Genomic DNA, 27638 nt, shown 5'->3' with positions numbered 1-27638 from the left:
AGTCAATAAATTAATCTTCTCATTTAAAGCTTCTTCACAAAAATGCACATTTGTCATTTTGATTACTAGTAAGATAAATTTTTAATGCCTTTCCCATCTTTCCGAAATTGTCTCACTGGCCCCTATGAAAGATAAAAATTGTAATATGGCCCCCCACACGAAAAGGTTGGACAACCCTGCTCTAAGTGGTGTCACGCACTATCTGCACATTTATGGAATGGAATCCCTTCCTGTTTGCATAGGTGAGGAGGTACTCTATTTCTGACATTGATGGGGAAACTAGCAATCCCATGAAACCCTATGACCCTTTCAGTCTGGTGCCTGGCTGTGATGTCAAAGCTTATCAAGTGAGCTGGACTGCTGTAAAGACATCAGTCACCTGGTCTATGCATGCCGTGCTGCTCTGGTGTATGTTGCATAGATTCTCTGTGGCTGTCTGAAAGGAGCTTAAACTGGAAAATTTGAGGACAGTGATGACCGAAATTGCTACAGAGAAAGCAGATGATGAGCATTCTGAAGAGCATAGCTTGTGAGCCAAATAGAGCAAGTCACAGAGATGCCCCATGGCAACTTTTGAAGAACAAATTTTTCTGATGCGAAGCTCACCAAAGAAATCCTCAGAGGCCCTGTGGTGGCTATTTATCTGGTGAACTGCGTTATTTTGGCATGATGTCCGAATCTCCTTCCCTCCGATCTGTGCTGGTCTTCCATCCCTTCCGTAATTATGGAATACAGTGTTAAGGCCAAAGAAAAAGCCATGCCTGGTGCTAAGTTGCTCTGAGCACAGGGCGAGGGAGAGGCAGTGCAGCACAAATATCTTTGGGTGGTCTGACCCAGTAGCAGGCAGTCAAATTCAAGTGCAAGTCTCAGTAACAATAAATCAAAAACAAAACAAGTTTTTTATTTTAACATTTTTTAAACAAAGATCAAATGAGCTAACTTTTAGATGCTAAGATATCAAGAAAATAAAATTTGTAAGGTTATATATTTAAGTAATAATCTGCTTCAGAGAGCCCAAGGAAAGAAAATCCATATCAAAACTCAAGATAAAGTCAGTTCCATTGTTTTTAGTGCACTGTAAAGGGTAAAATAAGAATGCAGAATGATTGCAAATATAACAAAATACATGCCTTTAAAATAATTGAAATTACTTAAAATGCTTTATAAAAATTTAGAGAATGTTTTTCAAATTCTCCCAATTTTGAGCTATTTAATGATAGGTGTATAAAATTCCAATACATATAAAGTAATTAATTTTTTAAAAAATCTAAAACATACTTCAGCAAATGTTGGAAATCTGAAATACAAATAGAAATGCACAGCAGGTCAGTCAGTATTTGTAGAAATTACATGCAGATTAGTGACCCCAAGTCAAATGCTGCTATTTCACACATATATACTTGTAATTTCACTGTTAATTGTGTTGGATGCACCTGACGTGCATTGTGATGCCTGACACTCTTATTTCACATATGCGACCAATTGTTTTTGGCTGATACAAACTATCTAAACTTCATGCCGTGAAATACATTGAACAGGATTGAGACAGTAGTGGACTTAAACATATTGAACAAACTTATCAATTACTTGTGTGTAATTATATATTTGCACATAATTAAACAGATTTTATACTTAACAGTTGTTATGCACTACTCACAATTTTGGTTTAAAGATAGATAAGAAACCTGCACACCTTGGAATCAAACTTAACTGAGCTAGGATGGCCATGTTCAAAACCCTGATCTTCTGATATAACTGGACGTAAATCAATGAAAATTCAGAAAAACGGCATAAATAAGTAAAAACTGCTATTTATGTTGCTTCATCAGCATTTCCACCAAAGTTGAAGGGAGAGATTGGAGGAACCCTGTGGAAATTCAGGTCCTTTAATGTGCAGCCAGCAAAATCATATAGCCACTTTACTATCACTGACTTAATATTTGTACAGTGTAACGCATATTCCAACATTTGTAAAGAGAATCATGTGGAAGAGGAGCAGGAGTTGGAATTAGAAATACACACTGGCAATTTAATTATCCTTACAAATTTATGGCAGAAGTGTGAGTACTTAGTGGGCCACTTTTGGTAAGTAGAACTGGTGTTGTCTTTCCAAAGTTATGGGGGGAGATCAGGAGAACCCCTGTGAAATTCTAGAGCCATTTCCCATAATTTACAATTATGCATCCTGATGCAGCTAGTATTTTTTTTTATAAAGGATGCATACTTGTTGATTCGGATATACCCGATATAGGTCGTGTTGTCTCACACTCACTTTTCAGATACTCAGCCAATTGTTTTTGACTGATACATCCAGTATCTTTTAAAATCTTCAGAAAACTGTTTCTAAACTTCACTCCAAGAAATACATAAAGAATAGGATTGAGACAGCAGTGCACATATGCAATACTCTCTGTTACAATAATTGCATAGTCTACATTTGCACTGTATTCACAACTAGCAATTTCTTCACTGAAGATCTGTAGAGTTTGCATCAACAATATAATGTTGAATGGCAGCTCACAAGTCACAAATGCAACCATAACTGCAACTATAATCTTTAATGATTTGTGTTTCTGAAACCCCTTATCCTGAAGCAGCGTTTTTGCAATGATTGAGTAGCAAATGATCATGGTCACAAAGGGTATCAGAAATCCCACTACCATCTGTGTTACATACACTCCCACTTTGATGCTGCTTGAATTGGAAGGATATACCATAGTACAGGTAGTTTTATCAGTTTTGCCAGTATATGCTTCACTTAATATGAATTCTGGAAGAGTCAAAATGATTGCAAGCACCCAAACCCCTACACAAACTAACTTACTGTGTAATCTTTTATTTTTACTGTTGAGCATTTTCGTTGCTTGAACAATTGCTTTGTACCTGTTGACACTCACACAGGTGAGTATTAACATACAGCTGTAGAAGTTGACCGTGTATGCACCGTTCACGATTTTACATATAAAAGTTCCAAAAATCCATTGAGTGTATGCATCAACTGCCCAGAATGGTAGGGTGCAAAGGAAGAACAAGTCAGCAATCGCCAGATTCATCATGTAGACATCTGTCATGGTCTTCAGCCTCTCATAACACACATATGTCAGAATGACCAAAGAATTCCCCAGAAGCCCTGTCGCAAATATCACTGAATAAAAACAGGGCATAAATATCCTACCAAAGTTTCTGACACCTGATGTTTCACAGGGTGTTGCAAACAGAGATGGATCAAGTGTGGCAAAGTACAAATTATTGTCAGTGATGACTGAAATCTTGGTAACAGGTATCTGAAAATAGAATTATGACAATTAGTGAAAACTGGATTGTAAATTGAACAGTTATATCTACATCTTATGTTGAGTATTTACAATCCCCATGTATTGAAGCCACAATGTCACAAGCATTTACTTCTACTGGACAACTGGAAAAGCAGAATGAATAAGCCTGCCGTCAAAACAGAAGCCATAATTTACATATTAAAGAGATTTTTTACCTTTGCCATCTTTTTGGAGGTGCAGAACTTAGATGCACAAATGCTTTTTTAAGTTTTCAAAGACTTCTCTTCTCACCAGACCACATCCAAGTCTTCTTTCTTAGCATGGACTTAGACTTTGAAGCGGAAACCTTCAGTTGCACAATAGAAAAAGGAAGTAATCGTGTTCTATTTTTGATTGAATGCTGACTTACATGTTTAATAGTTTAACGGCCCTCCAAAGGAGATCTCGAACCTAATATTCCCCACAAATTGCTCTGCTTCTCCACAGCCTACTTCCATTCTTTATTATCGCCATTTTTTTTGTATCAAAATGTATCATCTCACACTGACATTGAACTCCATCTGCCAAAATTTACTCCATTTCCCCATCTTAAAACCATCCTAGCAGCTTCCTTTGGTCTTCTCATGATTTAACCATACCTCCTAGTTTGGTATCATGCACAAATTTCAATACCACCCTATCTAGGCTTATATCAAAATCATAGATACACATAAGAACATAAGAAATAGGAGCAGGAGTAGACCATACGGACCCTCGAGCCTGCTCTGCCATTCAATATGATCATGCCTGATCTTTGGCTTCAACTCCATTTTCTCACCAGCTTACCATATCCCTTGAATCCCTGAGAGACCAAAAATCTGTCTAGCTCAGTCTTAAGTATATTCAGTGATGGAGCGTCCAAAAACCTCCTGTGTAGAGAGTTCCAAAGATTCACAACCCTTTGAGTGAAGAAATTTCTCCTCATCCTACGTGATTGGCCCTTTATCCTGAGACTATGCTCCCTTGTTCTAGAGTACCCAGCCAGGGGGAAAAACCTCTCAGTGGCTATCCTGCCTAGCTGCTGCAGACTCTGGTATGTTTCAATGAGATCACCTCTTATTCTTCTAAACACAAGAGAATATAGGCCGAAATTACTTAGCCTCTTATCATAGGAAAACCCTCTCATCCCAGGGACCAATCTAGTGAACCTTCGCTGTACCCCCTCCAAGGCAAGTATATCCTTCCTTAAATGTGTTGACCAAAACTGCACGCAGTACTCCAGGTGTGGTGTCACCAAAGCCATGTACAATTGTAGCAATACATCTTTATTCTTGTATTCCAATCCTCTTGCAATTAAAGGCCAACATGCCATTTGCCTTCCTAATTGCTTGCTAACTTTCTGTGTTCCTTGTACAAATACACCCAAGTCTCTCTGAACATCAACATTTAAAAGTTTCATGGCTTTTAAAAAATGTTTTGCTTTCCTATTCTTACTAGCAGTAAATAACCTCACACTTCCCCTCATTCTATTCCATCTGCCACCTTGTTGCCCACTCACTTAACTTGTCTATATCTCTTTGCAGCCTCTTTGTGTCGTCCTCACAGCTTACAGTCTCACCTAGCTTTGTTTCATCAGCAAACTTAGATACTTGGTAAAAGTAATTAATATAGATTGTACATAGCTGAGGCCTCAGCACCGACCCTTGGGGCACTCCATTAATTACAACTTACCAACTTGAAAATGCCTGTGCTGGGACGAGGGAGCAGTACCCCAGGACATGCGCGATGCCAACATCATCACCCTCTATAAAAACAAAGGTGACCGCGGTGACTGCAACAACTACCGTGGAATCTCCCTGCTCAGCATAGTGGGGAAAGTCTTTGCTCGAGTCGCTCTGAACAGGCTCCAGAAGCTGGCCGAGCGCGTCTACCCTGAGGCACAGTGTGGCTTTCGTGCAGAGAGATCGACTATTGACATGCTGTTCTCCCTTCGTCAGATACAGGAGAAATGCCGTGAACAACAGATGCCCCTCTACATTGCTTTCATTGATCTCACCAAAGCCTTTGACCTCGTCAGCAGACGTGGTCTCTTCAGACTACTAGAAAAGATCGGATGTCCACCAAAGCTACTAAGTATCATCACCTCATTCCATGACAATATGAAAGGCACAATTCAACATGGTGGCTCCTCATCAGAGCCCTTTCCTATCCTGAGTGGTGTGAAACAGGGCTGTGTTCTCGCACCCACACTTTTTGGGATTTTCTTCTCCCTGCTGCTTTCACATGCGTTCAAATCCTCTGAAGAAGGAATTTTCCTCCACACAAGATCAGGGGGCAGGCTGTTCAACCTTGCCCGTCTAAGAGCGAAGTCCAAAGTACGGAAAGTCCTCATCAGAGAACTCCTCTTTGCTGACGATGCTGCTTTAACATCTCACACTGAAGAATGCCTGCAGAGTCTCATCGACAGGTTTGCGTCTGCCTGCAATGAATTTGGCCTAACCATCAGCCTCAAGAAAACGAACATCATGGGGCAGGATGTCAGAAATGCTCCATCCATCAATATTGGCGACCACGCTCTGGAAGTGGTTCAAGAGTTCACCTACCTAGGCTCAACTATCACCAGTAACCTGTCTCTAGATGCAGAAATCAACAAGCGCATGGGTAAGGCTTCCACTGCTATGTTCAGACTGGCCAAGAGAGTGTGGGAAAATGGCGCACTGACACGGAACACAAAAGTCCGAGTGTATCAGGCCTGTGTCCTCAGTACCTTGCTCTACGGCAGCGAGGCCTGGACAACGTATGCCAGCCAAGAGCGACGTCTCAATTCATTCCATCTTCGCTGCCTTCGGAGAATACTTGGCATCAGGTGGCAGGACTATATCTCCAACACAGAAGTCCTTGAAGCGGCCAACATCCCCAGCTTATACACACTACTGAGTCAGCGGCGCTTGAGATGGCTTGGCCATGTGAGCCGCATGGAAGATGGCAGGATCCCCAAAGACACATTGTACAGTGAGCTCGCCACTGGTATCAGACCCACCGGCCGTCCATGTCTCCGTTATAAAGACGTCTGCAAACGCGACATGAAATCGTGTGACATTGATCACAAGTCGTGGGAGTCAGTTGCCAGCATTCGCCAGAGCTGGCGGGCAGCCATAAAGACAGGGCTAAATTGTGGCGAGTCGAAGAGACTTAGTAGTTGGCAGGAAAAAAGACAGAGGCGCAAGGGGAGAGCCAACTGTGCAACAGCCCCAACAAACAAATTTCTCTGCAGCACCTGTGGAAGAGCCTGTCACTCCAGAATTGGCCTTTATAGCCACTCCAGGCGCTGCTTCACAAACCACTGACCACCTCCAGGCGCGTATCCATTGTCTCTCGAGATAAGGAGGCCCAAAAGAACTTGAAAATGCCCCATTTAGTCCTACTGTTTGCTTCCTGTCCGTTAAATAATTCTCTATCCATTCCAAAATATTAATGCCAAATCCATGAGCTGTTACCTTGTGTATTAACCTTCTGTGTGGCACCTTATTGAATGCCTTTTGGAAATCCAAATATATTACATCTACTGGTTGCCTTTTATCTACCCTACTAGTTACATCCTCAAAATACTCTTAACAGATTCATCAAACACGATTTTCCTTTCGTAAAAGCTTGTTAACTTTGATCATCATATGATTTTCTAAGTGCATTGTTAAGATTTCCCTAATAATAGATTCCAGTGCTTTTCCAACAACTGATGTCAGGCTAATTGGCTTGTAAGATCTCTCTCCCTCTTTTCTTGAATACACGGTGAACAGAAATGTCACCAGTCCCGGGAAACCTCTACCCACTTCCAACCACTCTGAAAAAGCTGCCTTTAACTTGTACTCTTTTTCTTTTTCCCTTCCAATCAGTTTTTAATTCAGTTTGCTATCCTCCCTCTAATTCCATGCCCCATAATTTCTTCAGTAATCCCCATAAATTACCTTGTCAAAGGCTTTCTCGTGTACACTATATCCACAGCATTTCCCCCATTTATCATGTCTGTTATCTGCTGAAAAAAATCTGTTTTGAAGTACAATTGTGTATTTTGAAATCTATACTGGTACCTAGATACATAGTAATGTCACTCTTAATTAAAGACTGCTCTAGAAATTAGTACACGGTCTGAAACTGGCACAAGGAGGTGCAGAGAACGATCCCTGTTTCTGAATGGATAGGCACGAGGCACCTATTAGGCTTCGGGCCTCACTACCATCGAACTGACAGACACATAATCACCATTCCCAGGCAGCTCACTAGAGAAGAGGCCTTAGCAGCAGCCCTCAAATAAGTCCATAAAGGGGACGAGGACAAGTGGGGGGAGAGACTAGAGGTGTGAGTACACCAAGATTGGGAAGGGTGGGTAGCAATTAGTGACGATTGGGAAGAATAGTGGCTAGAAATTGGGATTGGGAAGGTAGTGGTGGCACTTGGGGATGGTGGGGGACAAGTGGCCTGCATGGTTTGAAATGTGAAGCCAGGAGGTGTGCTCCATATTCAGGTAAGTATATTTTGAACATTTAGCTAGTTGGTTGCGGCCTGCAGGCGTCATTTTAACAACCACCTGTTAGGCTGCATGTCGACCAGGATTTCCTGAACAAGGCTGACCCCTCATTTGAATACATAAAAGTGCTAACTCCTGTTTCAGGTGTGGGCCCTGGGCATCTTTATTTTTGCCTAGACCAATAAGGTAGGTGGCGTACTTGCAGCTCGTAATGAACATGCACTTCCTGCCTCCCATATTGGAGGCTTACACACCTATTCAGCACTCCAAAAATAAGCACGCACCATCCAATTTCCGGCCTGTAATTTTCCCTCCCTCAAATGTTAACTCATAGGTTTGTAATTACTTGGACTTGCCTCTCTAACTATGTCATTCTGTTGAAATTTCTTTACTATTACTTCCAAAATGCATTTTTTTTAATACTGAGCTGTATCTGCCGCCTATTTGCTCATCCTGCTAGCCAGTCAACCTGCAGCCTCTCACAATCCTTCTCACAATTTGTCATATCCACCCTCAATTTGGTGCAATCAGCAAATTTCCATATTTGTTCCTCAATTCCCAAGTAAAATATAAGAGCTGCACCAGCACAAACACTTGTGGAACACCACTCACCAACTGTTCCAATTCAAGAAAGGTAAGGCAGATGGCCCAAATTGGATGCTGCAAGTGGACATCCATACTGGAGGTGTGACAAACGGTGACAGCTCACCCCTGTTATTCCAGTAAGACTCGAGCTCAATTTCAAACAAGCGGTGCCTTCCATTTCGGGCACGCTTTGGAAGCGCCCTGTAAGTTGTGTTCCACAAAATGGGCCATAGCAAATTTCTACCCACAAAACTTTACAGGACAGAAGGTGGTCATTCAACCCATCTGTCAGGCTCATGGGAAGTACAGCAATGGAAATACAAACAAACTGGATATTTATATATATTGTCATGCTAGAACCCCACCTGCTAAGAATGAAGCACATTAATTTTGTCATGAACATTGGTTTTTAACTGTTGTTGGAGCGAGGAAATGACTTGTTAAACAGATCAGCCATGGCTGGGAAAAAACATTTACATACTAACAGACATCAAAGGTGAGGAAGCGCCACCCAGGGCCTGCTAAGGAGGATGCAATCCACAAAGGCCAGGGCTGGTTGGACCAGCTGGTCACATGACTAACTGGCTGTTCCAGGGTTTTCTGTTGAACTGGCCACAGAGAGTTTGAACTCAGAAAGACTGTTTGCTCCTGGACTGAGAAGATCTCTCCTGTCTGCTCCCATCTCTTTCTCACAAGCCTCTGAATCCACTGAAGCCACATGAAACCCAAGAGAGAAAAGTCTCCTACAGTGAACAAGGTTTAAGAAGAATATTGGGCCCCAACAAAAAGCAAGATCTACCTACAATCAAGGACTCTACAGTGAGCTCGAAGAAATTGCCTCAAACTTATTCCACTTTATTTCTTCTGCTTTTTTCTGTCTCTATTTGCATGTGTGCATCGCGCATGCATGCTAGCGTGGGTGTGACATGTATCCATAGGTGTCAACTGAATTAGAATTTAAATTTAATAAATTTCAACCTTTCCTTTAAACCTGTAAAAACCTGTGTGTGCTGGTCTCTTTGCCTTATAATTGGAAAGCGGTGAACAAGGATTCACCAAGGGGGAGCTAAAAACACAGTGTGTTTAAAATTAAACCCTGTTACGGTAAGACCAGGTGAAGACTGAAAGGGAACCCTAGACCTCTTTCTCACCACAGGTTTTCTTGTGGTTGTGTGTGATTGAATACTGACAAGTCTGCAACTGAAGCTAGTAGCTCCCCAAGCCAGGGTTAAGTTAAAAGCACTGGCTATCGAGGAGTTGAGGAAAATGGCTGAGCAATGTGGGCTCACTGTACGTGGCAAGGCTAGGAAGTCTGAACTCATAAGGCTAGTGGCCAACCATTATTTCCCTGGAATCTGAAGAAGCAGAAACAGGGTTAGAAGCAGACTCCAACAGGGTATTGTTAGCAAAGATACAATTGGAACAGAGGAAACTTGAATTTGAGGAAAGAGAGAGGGAGAAAGAAAGAGCCTTCCAAGAGGAACGTGAAAAAATTTCACAACCACTCACACATGCATGTGCACATACAGACACACAAGAAGAGAGAGATGGAGATGGAAAAAGGGGAAAATGATTATAAATGGGGGGTTGGTTTCGTGGGAGGTCACGGTAAACTTGTTGAATTGTCTTGGAAATCAAGTTCTCATTGGTTGCAGGTGTTACGACCAGGTGAGATAGGGGTCTCGGGTTCCCTCTCAGCCTTTCCATGGTCTAACCGTAACAGGGTTTAATTTTAGAAACGCTGTTTTTAGCTCCTCCTCAGTGGATCCTTGTTCACCACTTTCCAATTGTAAGGCAAATAAATCAATTAGACAGGTTTTCTTAGATTTAAGCAAAAAAGGTGGAAGTTTATTGATCTTAAACTCTAATTCGGTTAATAACTACAAGTACGCAACACGATCACGCTAACATGCATATGTGATAAACACACATGCAGATAGAGACAGAAAAAGTAGAAGGAATAAAGGGGAAAGTTTGAGGCAATATCTGGTAGTTACTAACAGTCCTTTAAGTTCAATGTGGAATCTTTGGTTGCTGGTAAGTCTTGCTGTTCGTTGGGGCCCAGTGCATGCTTCAACTTGTTTCGTTGTAGCAGTCTTTTCTCTCTTGAGCTTTAAGCAACATCAGTGGGTCCAGTGGCTTGTGAGAAAGCGAGAGAGAGCCAGCCAGGAGAGAGAGAGGCTTTCTTGTTCCAGCTTCAGTTGCAATCTGACGTCAAAATTGGCCTGTGTCTAGTTCAAAAAACCTGGACCAGCTGGCCTAACCACTCCTGTGTTTGTGGATTCCAAAGCTCTCAGTGAGGGGCGGGCTCTCACCCTGACAAGATGTGGATCACCATTGTCCAGCCCAGTCTCTGTTAATTGAATCAGTGAGCAATTCTTTTGTCTCTCCAAGCACTGTCTCTTAGTATGCAAATATCCTCCAGCCAAGTGTCTGGTGATCTCTAACAAGTCATTTCTTCACTCAAGCAACAGTTTAAAATTGACAAAATTGATATGCCTCATTCTTGGCAGGTAGGATCTTCATGACACAGGCTTGAGGTGATTATAGATTTCTCTCTTGGTTGAAAGTTCAGTTGAAGTCAGTGGGTCACTTCTAGTTCACTGCTGTATAGTGTAGATGTCAGATTCTACAGCAGGGCACATGCCTTCTGGTTTGCTGGAAGCAAGCCTCTGGATGCTGCTTTCCTTTTCTCTGTCTGGGGGTGTCTCTCTCCAGGCTGCTTTTTAAGGTAAAGCTGTGTTACTTCTCACCTCCTGGTGGGAGACACTCTGGTGTCTTCGCCATGGTGATTGCAGAATGGTCCAGGATGTGGCTACTTCACACCTTCTTTGTTTCAGAAGAAAACATTCAATTCTGGAATGTGTACCATCTGCAAGATGTACTGCAGCAACGCACCAAGGCTCCTTCGACAGCACCTTCCAAAACTGTGACCTGTACTACCTAGAGGAACAAGGGCAGCAGATGCATAGGAACACCACCACCTGCAAGGTCCCCTCCAAGCCACACACCACCCTGACTTAGAACTATATCTCCATTCCTTCACTGTCGCTGGGTCAAGGTCCTGGAACTTCCTTCCTAACAGCACTATGGGTGTACCTACCCAACGTGGACTGCAGCGATTGAAGAAGTCGGCTCACCACCACCTTCTAAAAGGCAATTAGGGATGGGGAGTAAATGCTAGCCTAGCCAGCAATGCCAAATCCCATGACCGAATAAAAAAAATGTTTTAGGATGGGTGCAATTGACACCTCTTAGCTTTGAAGATTTTCCTTTGTCCATGTCAGACAGTTTGAATATACAAAAGCCAATCCCTTTTTTTTCTTCAGTGGCTATTTTGGAGCATTATTCATTTTGTAAAAGAAATGTTCATTTTTAAAAGACAGTTTTTATAGCTCTTCAGATTTTGTTCATAATTTTTGTATCATCGCACTTCTTGTGTGCATGACACTGTTTGCAACCTCACTCTCAAACCCTTATCCCAGCCACAGATCATTTAATCTCCCTCAGCCTCTGCTCCTGTTCCTGCACCTTCCTTTCTCTTTCACTTGAACATGCTCCACCACCCTTCTCCTTCCCTTGATCTGTATAACCACCACTGACCTAAAAAAGAGTGTAACATGGAATCTTGAGGACAGAGTAGGCAAGTGAAGGTACAGACTGGCTGAAAGAGTTGGGCATAGACAAATAACAAAAAAAAACTGTGAAAGGGTAAGAGTCATACATGGGAAACGAAAGAAACATAGGGAAGCTGAGAGACTAGCAAATTAAAACAGACAGAGGAAAACACAAAGATTGTGGAGTGGAGGAGAACTGAGAGACAGTTACCAGAATAGATTTTTAAACATTTTCTTCACAAGTAGTGCCCAGGAAACCTATTTATATTTCCACTTAATGTGCCATTTTATTTCATGTGGTGGTGGTGGCATTGTGAAATCAATCCTCAGTTTAATTGCCAAAAGTTATTTCAACAAGAGTATGATTAATAGATTTTCATCATTATAAGGTGCCCCCTAGGGGTCAGTATTGGGACCACTGTACCTTTTGATACAAATTAATGGCCTGGGCATGGGTATTGTTACGACCAGATGAGAAAGGGGTCTAGGTTTCCTTTCAGCCTTCACCTGGTCTTACCGTAACAGGGTTTAATTTTAAACACACCGTGTTTTTAGCTCCGTCTTAGTGAATCCTTGTTCACTGCTTTCCAATTATAAGGCAAAGAAACCAGCACAAACAGGTTTTCTTAGGTTTAAAGAAGAAAGGTTGAAATGTATTAAACTTAAACTCTAATTCGGTTAACGCCTATGGATATAGGACGCACCCACGCTAGCATGCATACGTGATGCACACATGCAGATAGAGACAGAAGAGAGCAGAAGAAAAATAAAGTGGAAAAGTTCGAGGCAATCTCTGAAGAGGGTTTTCGTTATAGTTCTTCAAGCTCACTGGAGAGTCCTTGATTGTAGGTAGATCTTGCTCTTCATTTGGGCCCAGGATTCTTCTTGAGCCTTGTTTGCTGTAGGAGACCTTTCTCTCTTGGGGTTCATGTGTCTTCGGTGGATTTGGAGTTCCACGAGAAGAGATGGGAGAGCCAGACAGGAGAGGCTATGGCGAGCCAGCCAGGAGAGGTCTTTTTAGTCCAGGAGCAAACAGACACTCTCAGTTCAAACTGTTCGTACAATTCAGAAAAACCAGGTTGCTAAGCAGGCTAGTCATGTGACCAGCTGGTCTGACCATGTCTCATTGTGGATTCGGCCATCCCAGCAGTCATCCTGAAATTTGAGCTCCTCACCGTCAATGTCTGGTGCTCAAAGTCCATTGTGGGTTAAATTGGATAAGGGAAGTAACCCTTTTTGGCTTCACAAGCACTGTCTGTTAATACAGAGTCATAGAGTCGTACAGCATAGAAACAGGCCCTTCGGCCCTCCATGTCCATACCGCCCTTAATGCCGATCTATACTAATCCCACCTGCCTGCATTAATTCCATATCCCTCTATGCCTTGCTCATTCAAGCATCTTAAATGTTGCTACTGTTCCTGCCTCCACCACCTTCTCTGGCAGTTCATTCCAGATACCCACTATTCTTTGTGTGAAAAATTTACCCCTTTAATCCCCTTTAAACCTCCTCCCTCTCACCTTAAATCTATGCCCTCTAGTTTTCATCACCCCTACCATGGGAAACAGCCTCTGGCTATCTGCCCTATCTATGCCTCTCATAATTTTATACACCTCTATCATGCCCCCTCTCAGCCTCGTTCGCTCCAGGAAAAACAGACCCAGCCTATCCAATCTCTTTATAATTCAAGCCCTCCAAACCAGGCAACATCCTTGTGAATCTTTTCTGCACCCTCTCGAGCTTAATCACATCTTTCCTGTAGTGCGGCGACCAGAACTGCACACACTACTCCAAATGCAGCCTAACCAACATTATGTACAACTGTAACATGATGTCCCAACTCTTGTACTCAATTCCTCGGCCAATGAAGGCAAGCATGCCATATGCCTTCTTCACCACCCTGTCTACCTGTGTTGCCACTTTTAGGGAACTATGTACTTGCACCCCAAGGCCTCTCTGCTCAACAACACTCCCCAGGGCCCTTTCATTCACTGTATATGTCCTGCCCTGGTTTAACTTCCCAAAATGCATCACTTCACACTTGTCTGCGTTAAATTCCATTTGCCAATCCCTTGCACACTTTCCCAGTTTATCTATATCCTGTTGTAACCTTAGACAACCTTCTTCACGGTCCACTATACCACAATTTTGGTGTCATCTGCAAACTTACTAATCATGCTCCCGACATTCACATCCAAGTCATTAATATATATGACAAACAACAGAGGGCCCAGCACCGATCCCTGCGGCACACCGGCCTCCAATCTGAAAACCACCCCTGCACTACCCTCTGCCTCCTATCACCACGCCAATTTTGTATCTAATTGGCTAGCTCACCCTGGATCCCATGTGTTCGAACCTTCTGAACCAGCCTACCATGCAGGACCTTGTCAAAGGCCTTGCTAAAGTCCATGTAGACAACGTCCATCGCCCTGCCCTCGTCAATCCTCTTGGTCACCTCCTCAAAAAACACAATCAAATTCGTGAGACATGACTTCCCATGCACAAAGCCATGTTGACATCCCTAATCAGACTTTGCCTTTCTAAATGCATATAAATCCTGTCTGTCAGAATCCCTTCCAATAACTTCCCCACCACTGATGTAAGGCTCACCGGCCTGTAGTTCCATGGCTTATCCCTGCTGCCCTTCTTAAATAAAGGCACAACATTAGCTATCCTCCAGTCTTCCGCTACCTCACCCGTGGCTAACGATGACATAAAAATCTCTGCCAGGGCCCCAGCAATCTCCTCCCTTGCTTCCCATAGCATCCTAGGATACACCTGGTCAGGCCCTGGGGATTTATCCACCTTAATGCGTTTCAAAACCTCCAACACCTCCTCCTTTGTAATGTTGATATGCTCCAGGATATCACTGTTCCCTCCCTTGAACTCACTAGCTTCCATGACCTTCTCCACGGTAAATACAGACGAGAAGTATTCATTTAAGACCTCACCCATTTCCCATGGCTCCACACAAAAATTACCACACTGATCCTTAAGGGGACCTACTCTCTCCCTAGCTACCCTTTTACATATGCAAATGTCTTTCCAGCCAAGGGCCTGGTGATTTTTTTTTTAACAAGTGCTTTCTTCACTTCAGCAACAGTTTTCAAATCAATGTTCATATGACAAAATTAATGTGCTTCATTCTTGACAGGTGGGGGTCTGCATGACAGTATACTGGGCATAATTTCAATGTTTGCTGATGATACAAAAATCGGAAATGTAGTAAATAGTGAGGAAGATAGTAATGGTAACAGACTTCAGGAAGACGTAGACTGGTGAAATGGCAAACACATGGCAGATGAAATTTAATGCAGAGAAGGGTGAACTCATGAACTTTGGTAGTAAGAATGAGGATAGGCAATATAAACTAAATGGTACAATTGTAAAGGGAGTGCAGGAACAGAAAAACCCGAATGTGTACGTACTCAAGTGTTCGAAGAAGGCAGGACACATTGAAAAGGCTGTTTAAAAAAAGGCTGTGTTTGCTGACAACGTAGCCACTAGGTGGCGCTGCACTGGCACATGTGCAAATGCAGCCTCTTCAACTAAAGCATCACAGTCAGCGACGTTCAGGCAGCTGCCAGGACTAAAGATGGCGCTGCTCAAATAATCACACAAAGGCAACGTAAACACATGGCCGGAGAGATCGGCTGGCTGGAGAATGGCCGGAGAGAGCAGGCGGGGGGAGGGGGTGGTGGGGAATGGCCGGAGAGAGGGGGTGGGGGGGGGGAATGGCCGGAGAGAGGGGGTGGGGGGGGAGAATGGCCGGAGAGAGCGGGCAGGCGGTGGGGGAATGGCCGGGGAGAGTAGGGGGGGTGGGGGATGGCCGGAGAGAGCGGGCGGGGTGAATGGCTGGAAGGATGGGGTGGGGGGGGAATTGCCGGAGCGTGGGCAGGGGGGCAGGAGGAGAGCGCACCCGCCGCCACCAAGGTTTTCGGCTGCTCCCTCCCCTGCTCTCCCCCCACATCCTGCTCTCCCCCACCACCCCGCTTTCTCCCCGCTTCTCCCCCACATACCGCTCACTGTCCCAGACTCCACTCTCTCCCCCACTCCCCGCTTCTCCGCTTGCTCTCTATCCCGCATTATGCGATGACGTCATCTGGGCATGCGTGTACCAGTCCTGGCAATACACATGATGACGTCATCCGCACATGCGCCAACCAGTCCTTGCAATGCGGAACTCTGCGCACGCGCAGAGAGCAGGAGCCCATTTGCGCATGTGCGCAGTTTGGCGCAGTCGGATGACGTCCCCGCCAGCTGCGTTGTCAAGAATCACTTTGTTAAAAAAAAAGCATACAGGATCCTTGGATTTATAAACAAAGGCATAGAGTACAAAAGCGAGGGAGTAATGCTAAAGCTTTATAAATCATTGGTTAGGTCCCACCTGATCTATTGGGCTGGATCGTCCTAGTCCCACAGAGGCGTGTTTGAAGGCAGGACCTGGAGCAAGATCGGAGATAAGGGCGCAACCTCTCAGCATTCTTGGCAGAGACGGGTGAACATCGGAAGTGGCTACTCGCCCAGCAGCAGCATGTCGCCAATAGCGATCAATTAAGCACCTAATGCGGGGGGGATGCGAGGGCTCCACCAGGATCTAGCCAGTGTCGGAGTGGACCCTCGCTGAGTGCGGAGCCCAGCAGCTCCGTGGAGGCAACCCCGTGGCAGCAGGCTCCATGCTCCAGTGACGGGCCGCGGAGAAGACAGGCCGTTCCTGCGGCCAAAACAAATCCTCTGGAGGGATTTCCCCTCCACTCCAATGCCCCTACCTGTAATGCCTCGGCTGTTTTCAGTGCTCTGAATCTGCCATCAGCTTCCTTTTTTTTCCTGATCCAATACTCTATATCCCTTGACATCCAGGGTTCCCTGGACTTGTTGGTCCTACCCTTCACCTTAATACAGAACTTGGTCTAGCCCTATCAGCATTCTGTTTTGGGATTGAGTGAGAGTTGCTAAATGTAATGTATGACTGATTCATGACCAACACATCGAAGAAACAATGAAAGCCAGTGCTCGTTTTGACCTGATGTTCCAGAAATTCATGGCACAGGTGAAACCAAGTGCATAATGGGCCATCCTTTTGGCAATTTTCTGCATTCCACCAGTGAATTCTAATTTCTAGGATCAATTTTTTGCTGCTGGGCTGCCTTTGTTTTGTAAAGAGGTTATTCCAGTCGTAGGTGGTCTGGTAGGTCTTTCTTTGGATCTGGAGGAGGAGGGACAGTAGTAAAGAAGACAGGAGAGTGCAGAGGCAGCTGTGAAATCAGTGAGGAAAAGGAGGGCCCTGTGCAGGAAACCATGCCCACAGCAGCTCTTTAGGGAGCACTCATCATATCTTAACTTCACCAAGGGGCAATGTATAAGGCACTGCACTTCACAAAGGAGACTGTCACCAAACTGTGTCACCTGCTGCAGTAACAACTGCCCAAAGCAGGGCATTGACAGTACAGCCTGTGACTATTGGCCACAGTGGCCCTTATCATTTATACCATGGAGTACTTTCAGGCTGCAATGGCATCTTATGGTTGGTGTGCATTGTTTAATGTAGTTGCTGTCTTCAGCAGGAGGAACACATTCAAAACATTCTGTATAGACCGAGTCTCCCCAGGGTCCAAGGTGTCATAGACAGCATTCATGTTTTCCGGTGTGCTTCCCATTACCATTCTGGCATCTTTCTCAATAGGAAGGTATTCCACTCCCTGAATGGATATGTACAGTTCTATTTGCCATTGTAGAAAAAAGATGTTGCAGCTGTTGATTGGGTGCAGAAGAGAGCAACCAGAATGACAGAGCGGATGGAGTGATTAGATTATGAGGAGTGATTATATAAATGAAGCATGCTCTCAATGGACATGGGAAGGTTGAGAAGTGATATAATTGCAGTTTTTAAGATTCTAAACAGATTAGACGATGTGGACCATGCCAAGCTATTTCACCTTGTCCAAAACAATAGAACAAAACAATATAGTCTGCACTTCAGGCAGTGTAAATTCAAAACTACTATGCAGAAAGAATACTTACATAGAGTTAAAATCGGGTCCAATATTTAGGTGAGTGAATGGTAAATCTATGGAACAGGCTTTTTGTGCAAATAGTGGAAGCAGTTAGTATTGATCCATTCAAATGTAAATTAGATAGACTTCTTTCAGAAAATAACATGTTGGGGTATAGTACGAATAATTTGAGGCATGTCACGTATATGTAGCGTGTGGGGGAGGAAAAAGGTGACTTTGACCTATGAATGCCAAAGTTCTCCACCATTGAGATTTTCCTCACCTCATGTCTGGGTCTGTTGTGGACTAGTTGAGAGAGATTGATTGCTATGGTTAATCAACAGCATCCATTATTATTGTATCATGCGACTACCAGAATGATAGGCAAACTTGATGGACCTTAGTTTTTCTCATCTAGCAATTCCTATGTTCCTATGGATGTGCAGCTTTCTACTGACCGTAGGAAGCTTCAAGCAGCTCTGGACCTTGAGTGTTAATTGTATATTAATTGTGTTTAATTGTATGCAAGCGGTGGGCAATAACTGGGGTTTCACTTGAGCACATATAAAAAGACACTTATTGAAATTGTGGCGTGCTTGAGTTAGGAGGTGTACGCTTGTAATGTTTTAACTCTGTAAAAAATGTAAGGCTGAGTAAAGATTGGCGCAAGTACTATACTTCAGCAACTAGCTTTCTAGAATGTAACATGGTGGCAGAGGATGGTTGCCTAAAGGTGAAGGTTTGAAGCTTTAAAAAAATTCAGACAGAAGACTACAATCCTACTAGCCTTTGTGAGAAATGGCAGAAAGCAAGTGGAAATTGTTGGCGTATAATTACCCTCTGATATTCATGGAGTCTGAACCATATGACCCGTGGAAGAATGAAGTGGATATGTGGACATGCATTATGTCCTTACCAAAGAGAAAACCAGGTATGGCCTTGGTGTTGTCATTTCCTACCAGAAGTAAAATCAGACGTAAAGCATTTTGTGATCTGTATGCCCATCAGTTGGCTACTGATGAAGGTTTGATCTTCTATTAGAGTAGTTTGATGAAAGTTACAAGAAAGATGATCTATTAAATGCCTATGAGGCATGGTCAGACTTTGATCGATTTTGGTAAACCGATGGTTATTTGATGGAGGAATTGATCATGGATTTTAACAAGACTGCATAAAAGAGTGACAGAATTCAATTTAATGATCCCTAGTTCAGTGCCAGCATTTAAATTGTTGGATTATGCTAAGGTGTCTCATATGGAAAAACTACTGCTTCTAACTGGTGTTCGGTTCTCAGAAAGGGAGACCCTGTTGGATCAGATGTCTGCTGCCTTAAAAAAATTACAAGGGGAACAGTCATTTCCTGAAGCCTTGGTGGAATAAGTGGGACATTCCACAGTGATTTAAAGAATAGAGGACACAGTGATTGGCAGATCTGAAAATGGCGCAGAAAGTGGATGCAGACATATATACACTGGAAGGGTTACAGACAAGTGGAATGAGGATTAAAGCACCTTTAGCAGATCTCGCTATTATACCAGAAAACAGAATTGCAACAGCATTAATAGGTGAATGAATCCCAGGAATGCCCAAGGAACAGTTAGTTGGTTTTTCAGGTGTAACTTGAAGCGTCATTTTGTGGTGTACTGCCCAAAGCAGAGAGGCAGAGCGCTTGAAATGACTCGTGACACAGAGAATTCTGAGGCAAACGATGAAGCTAATGATGAATCTGAGCAAATTGTACTGGACGCGAGGCATTTTATCCCTGAAATTAATATGCTAGTCGTGGACTCATTCAATTGTGCTGTACTAGATAGTGCTTATACTTCGACAGTATGTGGAATAGATTGGTTAAAATGTTATCTAGATTCACTAAGTAGTGAGGATTAATGCAAGGTTAAGGAGTATAAAAGTACAACTTGCTTTAGGTTTGGTGATGGCAACACATTGTGGTAATTAAAGAGAGTTGTAATTCTGTGTAAAATAGCTGGAGTAAGCCATTTTTCACTACTAATGTGGTCTATGCTGTTGAGTAAACCTATGAAAAAGGCACAAATGAAACTTGTCATGGAGCATGATAAGACAATTATTTTTGGAAAGTCAGTGGATCTGCAGTTTACCCAGTCAAGACATTATATCCCCTTAAGAAAATTCAGAAAGCTCTGAGACATTATATAAAACCATCCGAGACAGAATTTAATTCGGGAGATTTGGTGCATTTTAAGAGAGCATCATAGGGAATGGAAAGGCACTGGTAAGATAATAGGTCGTGATTGTAAGCCAGTACTTATCAAACGTGGCAATCAAACTGTGTTAAGGTTCATTTCTCATGATTAATCAATATTAATTACAAATCTCAGACTCTGAGCAGCTGATAGAAGTAAACAGGTAAACCTCAAAAGCTCATGTATTTTGTGATGAAGATCCTGAGGAACAGAATATGGTAAATCAAGGACTGGATAGTGGGTAATGATCAGGACACACAGGACAGAGCTATTGCATCCAGAGTCCAATTGCTCAGAGGTATTTTGGTGACATACATTCCAGAGGGGTCAAGTGAATAAAGGGATGCGACAATTGTAGGACGTGCAGGAAAAGCTACTGGCAAGAACACAAGAAATAGGAGCAGGGGTAGGTCATATGGCCCATCGAGACTGCTCCACCATTCAATACGATCATGGCTGATCTTAGGATTCAACTCCAGTTTCCTGCCCACTCACCATATCTCTTGATTCCCTAAGAGACCAATAATCTGTCTAACCCAGCCTTAAATGTATTCGATGATGGAGCATCCATACCCTCTGAGGTAGAAAATTCCAAAGATTCACAACCCTCTGAGTAAAGTAATTTCTCACCATCTCAGTCCTAAATGATCGGCTCCTTATCCTGAGACTGTACCCCCGTGTTTTAGATTTCCCGACCAGTGTTCTTTCAGTGTCTACCCTAACCAGCCCCTTCAGAACCATGTATGTTTCAATGAGATCGCCTCTCAACCTTCTAAACTGCAGAGAGTATAGGCCCAATTTACTCAGCCTGTCATCATAGGACAACCCCCTCATCCCAGAGAGCAATTTAGTGAACCTTTGCTGTACTGCCTCAATGCAAGTATATCCTTTATTAAATTTGGAAACGAAAACTGCACACAGTACTCCGGATGTGGTCTCACCAAAACCCTGCACAAGTTTAAATATTGGTTGAATGTTCAGGATGATGCCCAAGAAGTGAGCTCCATTGAATGGCAGAATGGGCTGAAAGAGTGGAATGTATGAAAACACAGTGCAAGTTCTACAAGTGAGTCCGAAAGTAACTCTTGTGTCAGAAAACGATCATGTACCAGAGAAACAGCCTCTGATAATGCAAGGAGGAGATCTCACAGTAATAGTCCCGACAGACATAAAAGTGCGAGTAGAGGTCATAGCTTGAATAGATTATACAGTGAAATGAAGACCACAGAACAGAACTAGAAGCATAAGTCCTCATGATCATGAGGTTTGGTGGCTGCCAATAAACATGAGGATCAACGAATAAGAGAGGCAAAACAAAGGTAATTAGATAGTTGGAGAGAATTTGGAGTTTATTCTGAGATACCAGATAAGTGGCAACCAGCCTTGTCACATAGGTGGATTTGTACTGAAAAAAGTACTTGCAGATGGAACTTATAAGGCTAAAGTGAGGCTAGTTGCTAGGGGATTTGGTGTCCGACTGGGTGATACAGGTGTTAGAGTGGACTCTCCCCCAGCTGGGAAAGTAACCTTGAAAATCTTATTAGCTCTTTGGCCACATTCTTGGGAGTGTCGATCAATCGACATGGAATGGTTAAAACACAGAAGAAGGACATTTGGCCCATCGTGCCTATGCTGGCTCTCTGCAAGAGCAACTTACCTAGTCCCAGTCCCCTGCCTTTTCTCCGTAGTCCTGCGGATTTTTTCTCTTCATATAATTATCCAGTTCTCTTTTGCAGGCCTCAATTAAATCTGCCTCCACCACGCTCTGAGGCAGTTTATTCCAGATCCTAACCATTCATTGTGTAAAAATGTTTTTCCTCATATCACTGTTGCTTCTTTTGCCAATCACCTTAAATCTATATTCTCTGGTTCTGTATTTTTCCACCAATTGGAAATTTTCTCCCTGTCTACTCTGTCCAGACCCCTCATGATTTTGAACACTTCCATCAAATCTCCACTAAATCATCTCTTCTCCAAGGGGAACAGACCCAGCTTTTCCACCCTATCCACGTAACTGAAGTTCCTCATCCCTGGAACCATTCCTGTGAATCTTTTCTGCACCCTCTCTAATGCCTAAGCATCCTTCCAAAGGTGTGGTGCCCAGAGCTGGACACAATACTCCACTTGTGGAGTACTGAACCGAACTAATGTTTTATATAGGTTTATTATAACTTCCTTGTGTTTATACTCTATCCCCCTATTTATAAAGCCCAAGATTCCGTATGCTATATTAACTGTTTTCTCAATCTGCCCTGTGATCTTCTGCGATTTGTGCACATATACCTTCAGGTCCTTCTGCTCTTGCACCCCCTTTAGAATTGTACCCTTTAATTTATATTGCCTCTCTGCATTTTTCCTACCAAAATGAATCAGTTCACGATTTTCAGCATTAAATTTCATCTGCCACTTGTCCGCCCATTCCACCAGCCTGTTTATGTCCTGTTGAAATTTATCACTAACTTCTTCACAGTTCACAATACTTCCAAGTTTTGTGTCATCTGTAAATTTTGAAATTGTGCCCTTTACCTCACTATGTACCTTCCTCCAGTCTGAAAAACAACCAGTCACCACTGTCCCTTTTATTCCATGGCCCCAACCTTTCTGATAATCCTGCTATGTAGCACTTTATCAAATGCCTTTTGAAAGTTCATGTACACCACATCGATTGCATTACCTTCATCAACCCTCTCTATTATCTCATCAATAAACTCAAGCAAGTTAATTAAACACGATTTGCCCTTAACAAATCCATGCTGGCTTTCCTTAATAAATCCACATTTGTCCAAGTGACTTAATTTTGTCCCAAATTATCATTTTCTACCACCGAGGTTAAACTGACTGACCAGTAGTTGCTGGGCTTGTCCTTATACTCTTTTTTTGAACAAGTGTATAAAATTTACAATTTTCTAGTCCTCTGGCACCACGCCTGTATCTAAAGAGGATTGGAAGATTATGGTCAGTGCCTGCGCAATTTCTACCCTTTCCTAAGTATTCTTGGATGCACCTCATCGGTCCTGGTGACTTGTCAACTTTAAGTCCAGCCAGTCTATCTAACACCTTGTCTTTATCAATTTTTAGCCCATCCAGTGTCTCAACAACCACCTCTTTCACCATAACTTGGGCAGCATCTTCTTCCTTGCTAAAGACAGAAGCAAAGTTCTCATTTAGTACCTCAGCAATGCCCCCTTCCTCCATGCGTGAACCGCCTTTCAGGTTCCTAATCGGCCCCCACTCTTCCTTTTACCATCTTTTTACTATTTATGTGCCTACGGGAGACTTTTAGATTCCCTTTTATGTTAGCTGCGAGTCTCTTATACTCTCACTTTGCTTCTGTTACTTGTTTTTCACTTCCCCTCTGATCCTTTATATTCAGCCTGGTTCTCAATTGTATTATCCACCTGACAGCTGTCATGCACCACTTTTCTGCTTCATCTTACCATTTCTTTTGTCGTCCAGGGAGTTCTGGATCTGCTTGCCTTACCTTTCCCCCTTGTGGGAATGTATCTTGACTGTACCCAAGCTATCTCCTCTTTAAAAGCAGCCCATTATTCAGTTACAGTTTTGCCTGCCTATCTTTGATTCCAGTTTACTCAGGCCAGATCCGTAAAGAGGATATGGTGTGATGAAACCCTGTGCAATGTGTCCTACAGCATTGCCACTCACCATGGCCATGACTCACCCTCTGCCTGTGAGATCCAGCACACCTACCTCCAGTGGGGGAAAAGTGTACACACTGGCTTGATCTCCTCCAGTCACTGCCTCCTGCCTCATGTTGAGCATCGCCTACAAAAAAGAAAGTCTATTAGTGACAGTCTTGTTTTTGGGGCCAAATTAATTTCTAGGTCTGAGGTTCTTGTAACCAGAATGTTTGCAGTTTCACAGATCAGTTTCCCGTATCACTATTTTTAGAATCTTTTGCAAATTGCTATATCACACATCTAAAAATTAGGTGCACAAATGATGAAACTCAGGAATTGCAGCTTTTAGCCCTTTGATAAATTATTTCAATTTATATTTAGTGTACTTTGCTTATCATTGTTCAAAAATCATATTCCACATTAATTCTAAAAAATGGTTACAATGGTTTGGAAGAGAAAGGTTTAAATTTAAAATATTAAAACAACTGACGGTATCACTTCTTTAAATATGTAGGGATTACTTCCTTCGGCACCAAAAAAAATTGACCGTGAAACTCCTTGGTTCATGATTCTTGTGGTTATGTCAGGATTGCACCCATTGGTGTCCTCCAGGGCTGACCCTGTCAGCATTTGTGGGGCCAGTGGAAGTAAACATTATTTACATTTTCATTTGACTTCAAATATCTCTTTGGCCACATGTTCAGTGCTCAACTCTTTCATGACTACCCGAAACCCTGGTACCTGCACATCTGTGGTTGCCCAAGCCCCCTAAAGTCCTCCAGTGGCCCTTTCAGGTCTCCAGGCATTATCTTTTATTCAAAAAAATTATAATTATTAAGGAGTCGAGGCCACTTTCTGGTGGCAGCGGGAAGACATATAATTTGCATGGGGCTGATCCACACCACGATGGGCATATCCCAGTGAACATTTGCCCTGTGCATCCGGAAAATCTGGCACCTGCCTACCATGGGCCGTGTTGGCCAGGCCGCTTGCCACAGACCCCATTGTGCTCGCTCTCTCTGAACCATGTGCAAGGTTGTGTTTTTTTTTAATTTGCATTCTTACAAGGCCAACTAGAAAATCCTGGAAACAGAGGGGACTAAGCAGAACCAGAGTGCTGCCATTTTCCATTGAGTTCCATCAGAACCCCTGCCAAAGTTATGCTCTGAGTTCCCGTAAAACTTACACCAGCCTTAACTTTTTTCACCACTGCAGGTTTTTAAGGTGTCACATCGGATGTAGCTTATATCAGCCAATCTGCTGTCCAGTCACTGTGTCCAGTCAGTTACAAATGCATTGTTCATCGGGGATAATGAATATTGTCTCCATAGACAGCAAAGAGAAAACAGCCATGTTTCTGCAGACTTACAAGTTTCAGGGAGTCTAGATAGGAGCCATGAGCTGCTTTGTGCTCCTTTGGAGAAATGCACTTTATTTCATAGATGCATTGAAGGGAACGCGAGATAAACACATGGAGAAAGGAATAGAAAGTTATGCTGATAGGGTTGGATGAAGAGTGGTGACAGGATGCTTGTGTGGAGATGCTGGGGTTGTTCTTAACACAGAGAAAACTAAGAGGTGACTTGATAGAGGTGTTTAAAATCCTGAAGGATTTAAACGGAACAAATAGAGAAACTGTTGCCAATGGCTGAAGGATTGATAGCCAGAGGGCACAGATTTGAGGTGATTGGCAAAATTAAGGTGAAGGTGACATGAGGAAACACCTTTTTACTCAACGACTGGTTAGGATTTAGAATGCACTGTCTTATAGGGTGATGGAAATAGATTCGATAGGTTTGAAAGGGAATTGGATAAATACTTAAAGGAGAAACAGTTGCAGGGATATGGAAAAGAGTGGCAGTGGGACTAACTGGATTGCTCTTCAAAAACACCAGCACAGACTCGATGGGCTGAATGGCCTCCTGTACTGTGCTATTCGATGCTTCTATAAACTGTCATGGACCAGTTAGACCGAATGGTCTGTTTCTGTGCTGTTCTATATAATTCTATGTAAAATTATACCTATCAATGATAGGCCAATAGAAGCTCGCTGTATTCCTTATACTCAAGCAATCCCAGGTATCAATATTCGAAATAATGCCAGGATTGATGAGCTACCGCTAAGGGACCATGACTATTGTTGCCAATACTCACTGTGTATCGCTCAGTAGTGGTATAACAAGGCTAATGTACCAACTGGAGCCACTAGAGAGAACAATTGGAATATTGAATTGGGGGTTCAAGTGCCTAGACACCACCTCGGGAGATTAACCTAGTTGATTTTTTTGAAGAGTTAACTAATGTAGATAATGACTGTCTATGAATGTTATTTATTTACGTCAACAATCTCTGGATTGTTACCTGAGCCACGCACCAATTGGCATAGGGTCAAGCAGAGTGGAGAGTTAAACGCATGTTCAAAGAGTGATGTGGGAAGAAGAGGCTTCAATTCATGGGACACTGACACCAAACTGGGGAACAAGGGAGCTGGGCTCCACTTAAATTGGGCTGGGATCAATCATGTAACTAAGTCTGTGGTTAGAGCTTTAAACCTAAAGAGGGGGATGGAGGGGTCACGTGAAGGGGGATTTAAAAATCTGAAGACAAGAGTTGAGGCAATAGAGCAGTGTAGCGATTTAGTTCAAGACAAGCAGAGTGGCACAGGAAGGGACATGCTGCAACAGTATATGGCATTAGTAAGACCGCAGCTAGAGCAGTGCGTTAAGCATTGGTCTCCTTACTTTAAGGAGGGTTATAGTTTCATTGGAAGCAGTTCAGAGAAGGTTCACTAGGCTGATCCCTGGGAAGAAGGGGTTGTATTATGAGGAAAGGTTGGGCCTATATTCATTAGAATTTAGAAAAATGAGAGGTGGACTTATTGAAACATAAGATTCTGAAGGGGATTGACAGGTTAGATACTGAGAGGATGTTTCCCCTCATGGGGGAATCTAGAACTGGGGGTACCGTTTCAAAATTAAGGTTCTCCTTTTTAAGATGGAGATGAGAAGGAATTTCTTCTCTCAGAGGGATGTTAATCTTTGGAAATCTGTTTCCCACGGAGCAGTGGAGGCTGGGTCATTGAATATATTCAAGGCTGAGTTAGACAGAGTTTTGACCTACAAGGGAGTCAAGGGTTCTGAGGGGCCAGCAGGAAAGTGGAGTTAAGGCCACGATCAGATCAGCCATGATCTTATTGAATAGCAGAGCAGGCTTCAGGGGCCAAATGGCCTACTCCTATTTATTATGTTCTTATGACAGAGAGTTTAACAGTAATAGTACATCAGCAATTAAGGTCCATACAAGGAATAATAGTTAAAAATAATTAAAGGCTTTTTATCTGAATGCACAAAGTATTCATAACAGCACAAATAGAAATAAATAATTTAGATCTAATTGCCTTTACATAAACATGGTTGCAAGGTGCCAAGTTTGGGAAATAAATATTCCAGGGTACACAATATCTTTAGCCCTGATCGTAAAGGATATGTAAGGATAGTAGTAAGAAAGGATCCTGGCTCAGAAGATCAGGAAGTAGAATCAGTATGGTTGGATATTAGGAATAACAAAGGTCAGAAAACATTGGGGGGAATAGTTTATAGGTCCCCTAACAGTAGTTCTACAGTTGGACAGAGCATTAAGCAAGAAATGATCGGAGCTTATAACAAAGGCCGTACAATAATCATGGGGGACTTTAATCTTCATATAGACTGGACAGATCAAATTGGCAAAGGTAGTTTGAAAGATGAGTTTGTAGAATACTTTCGAGACAGTTTTCCAGAACAATACTTTGTGGAACCAACT

The 27638-nt window shown here is 42.9% G+C and overlaps 2 protein-coding genes across 7 annotated transcripts in view; one reads left to right on the top strand and one right to left on the bottom strand.

The window, feature by feature from the left end:
• The window catches only part of fyco1a (FYVE and coiled-coil domain autophagy adaptor 1a), a 225776-nt gene that overhangs the window by 144187 nt on the left and 53951 nt on the right, over window positions 1–27638 (top strand). The window lies entirely within an intron of this gene.
• Window positions 942–23975, bottom strand: LOC137382683 (C-C chemokine receptor type 9-like). Its single transcript, XM_068054966.1, is given in 4 exon segments — window positions 942–3284; window positions 3491–3534; window positions 3537–3621; window positions 23908–23975. Coding segments are annotated over 4 exon segments (1269 nt in total). The 5' UTR covers window positions 23971–23975; the 3' UTR covers window positions 942–2207.

Source organism: Heterodontus francisci, chromosome 2 (assembly GCF_036365525.1).
Source record: "Heterodontus francisci isolate sHetFra1 chromosome 2, sHetFra1.hap1, whole genome shotgun sequence".
Taxonomy (NCBI): Eukaryota; Metazoa; Chordata; class Chondrichthyes; order Heterodontiformes; family Heterodontidae; genus Heterodontus; species Heterodontus francisci.
Note: the sequence above shows the minus strand (reverse complement) of the source record. Positions and strands in the feature narration are given on the sequence as shown.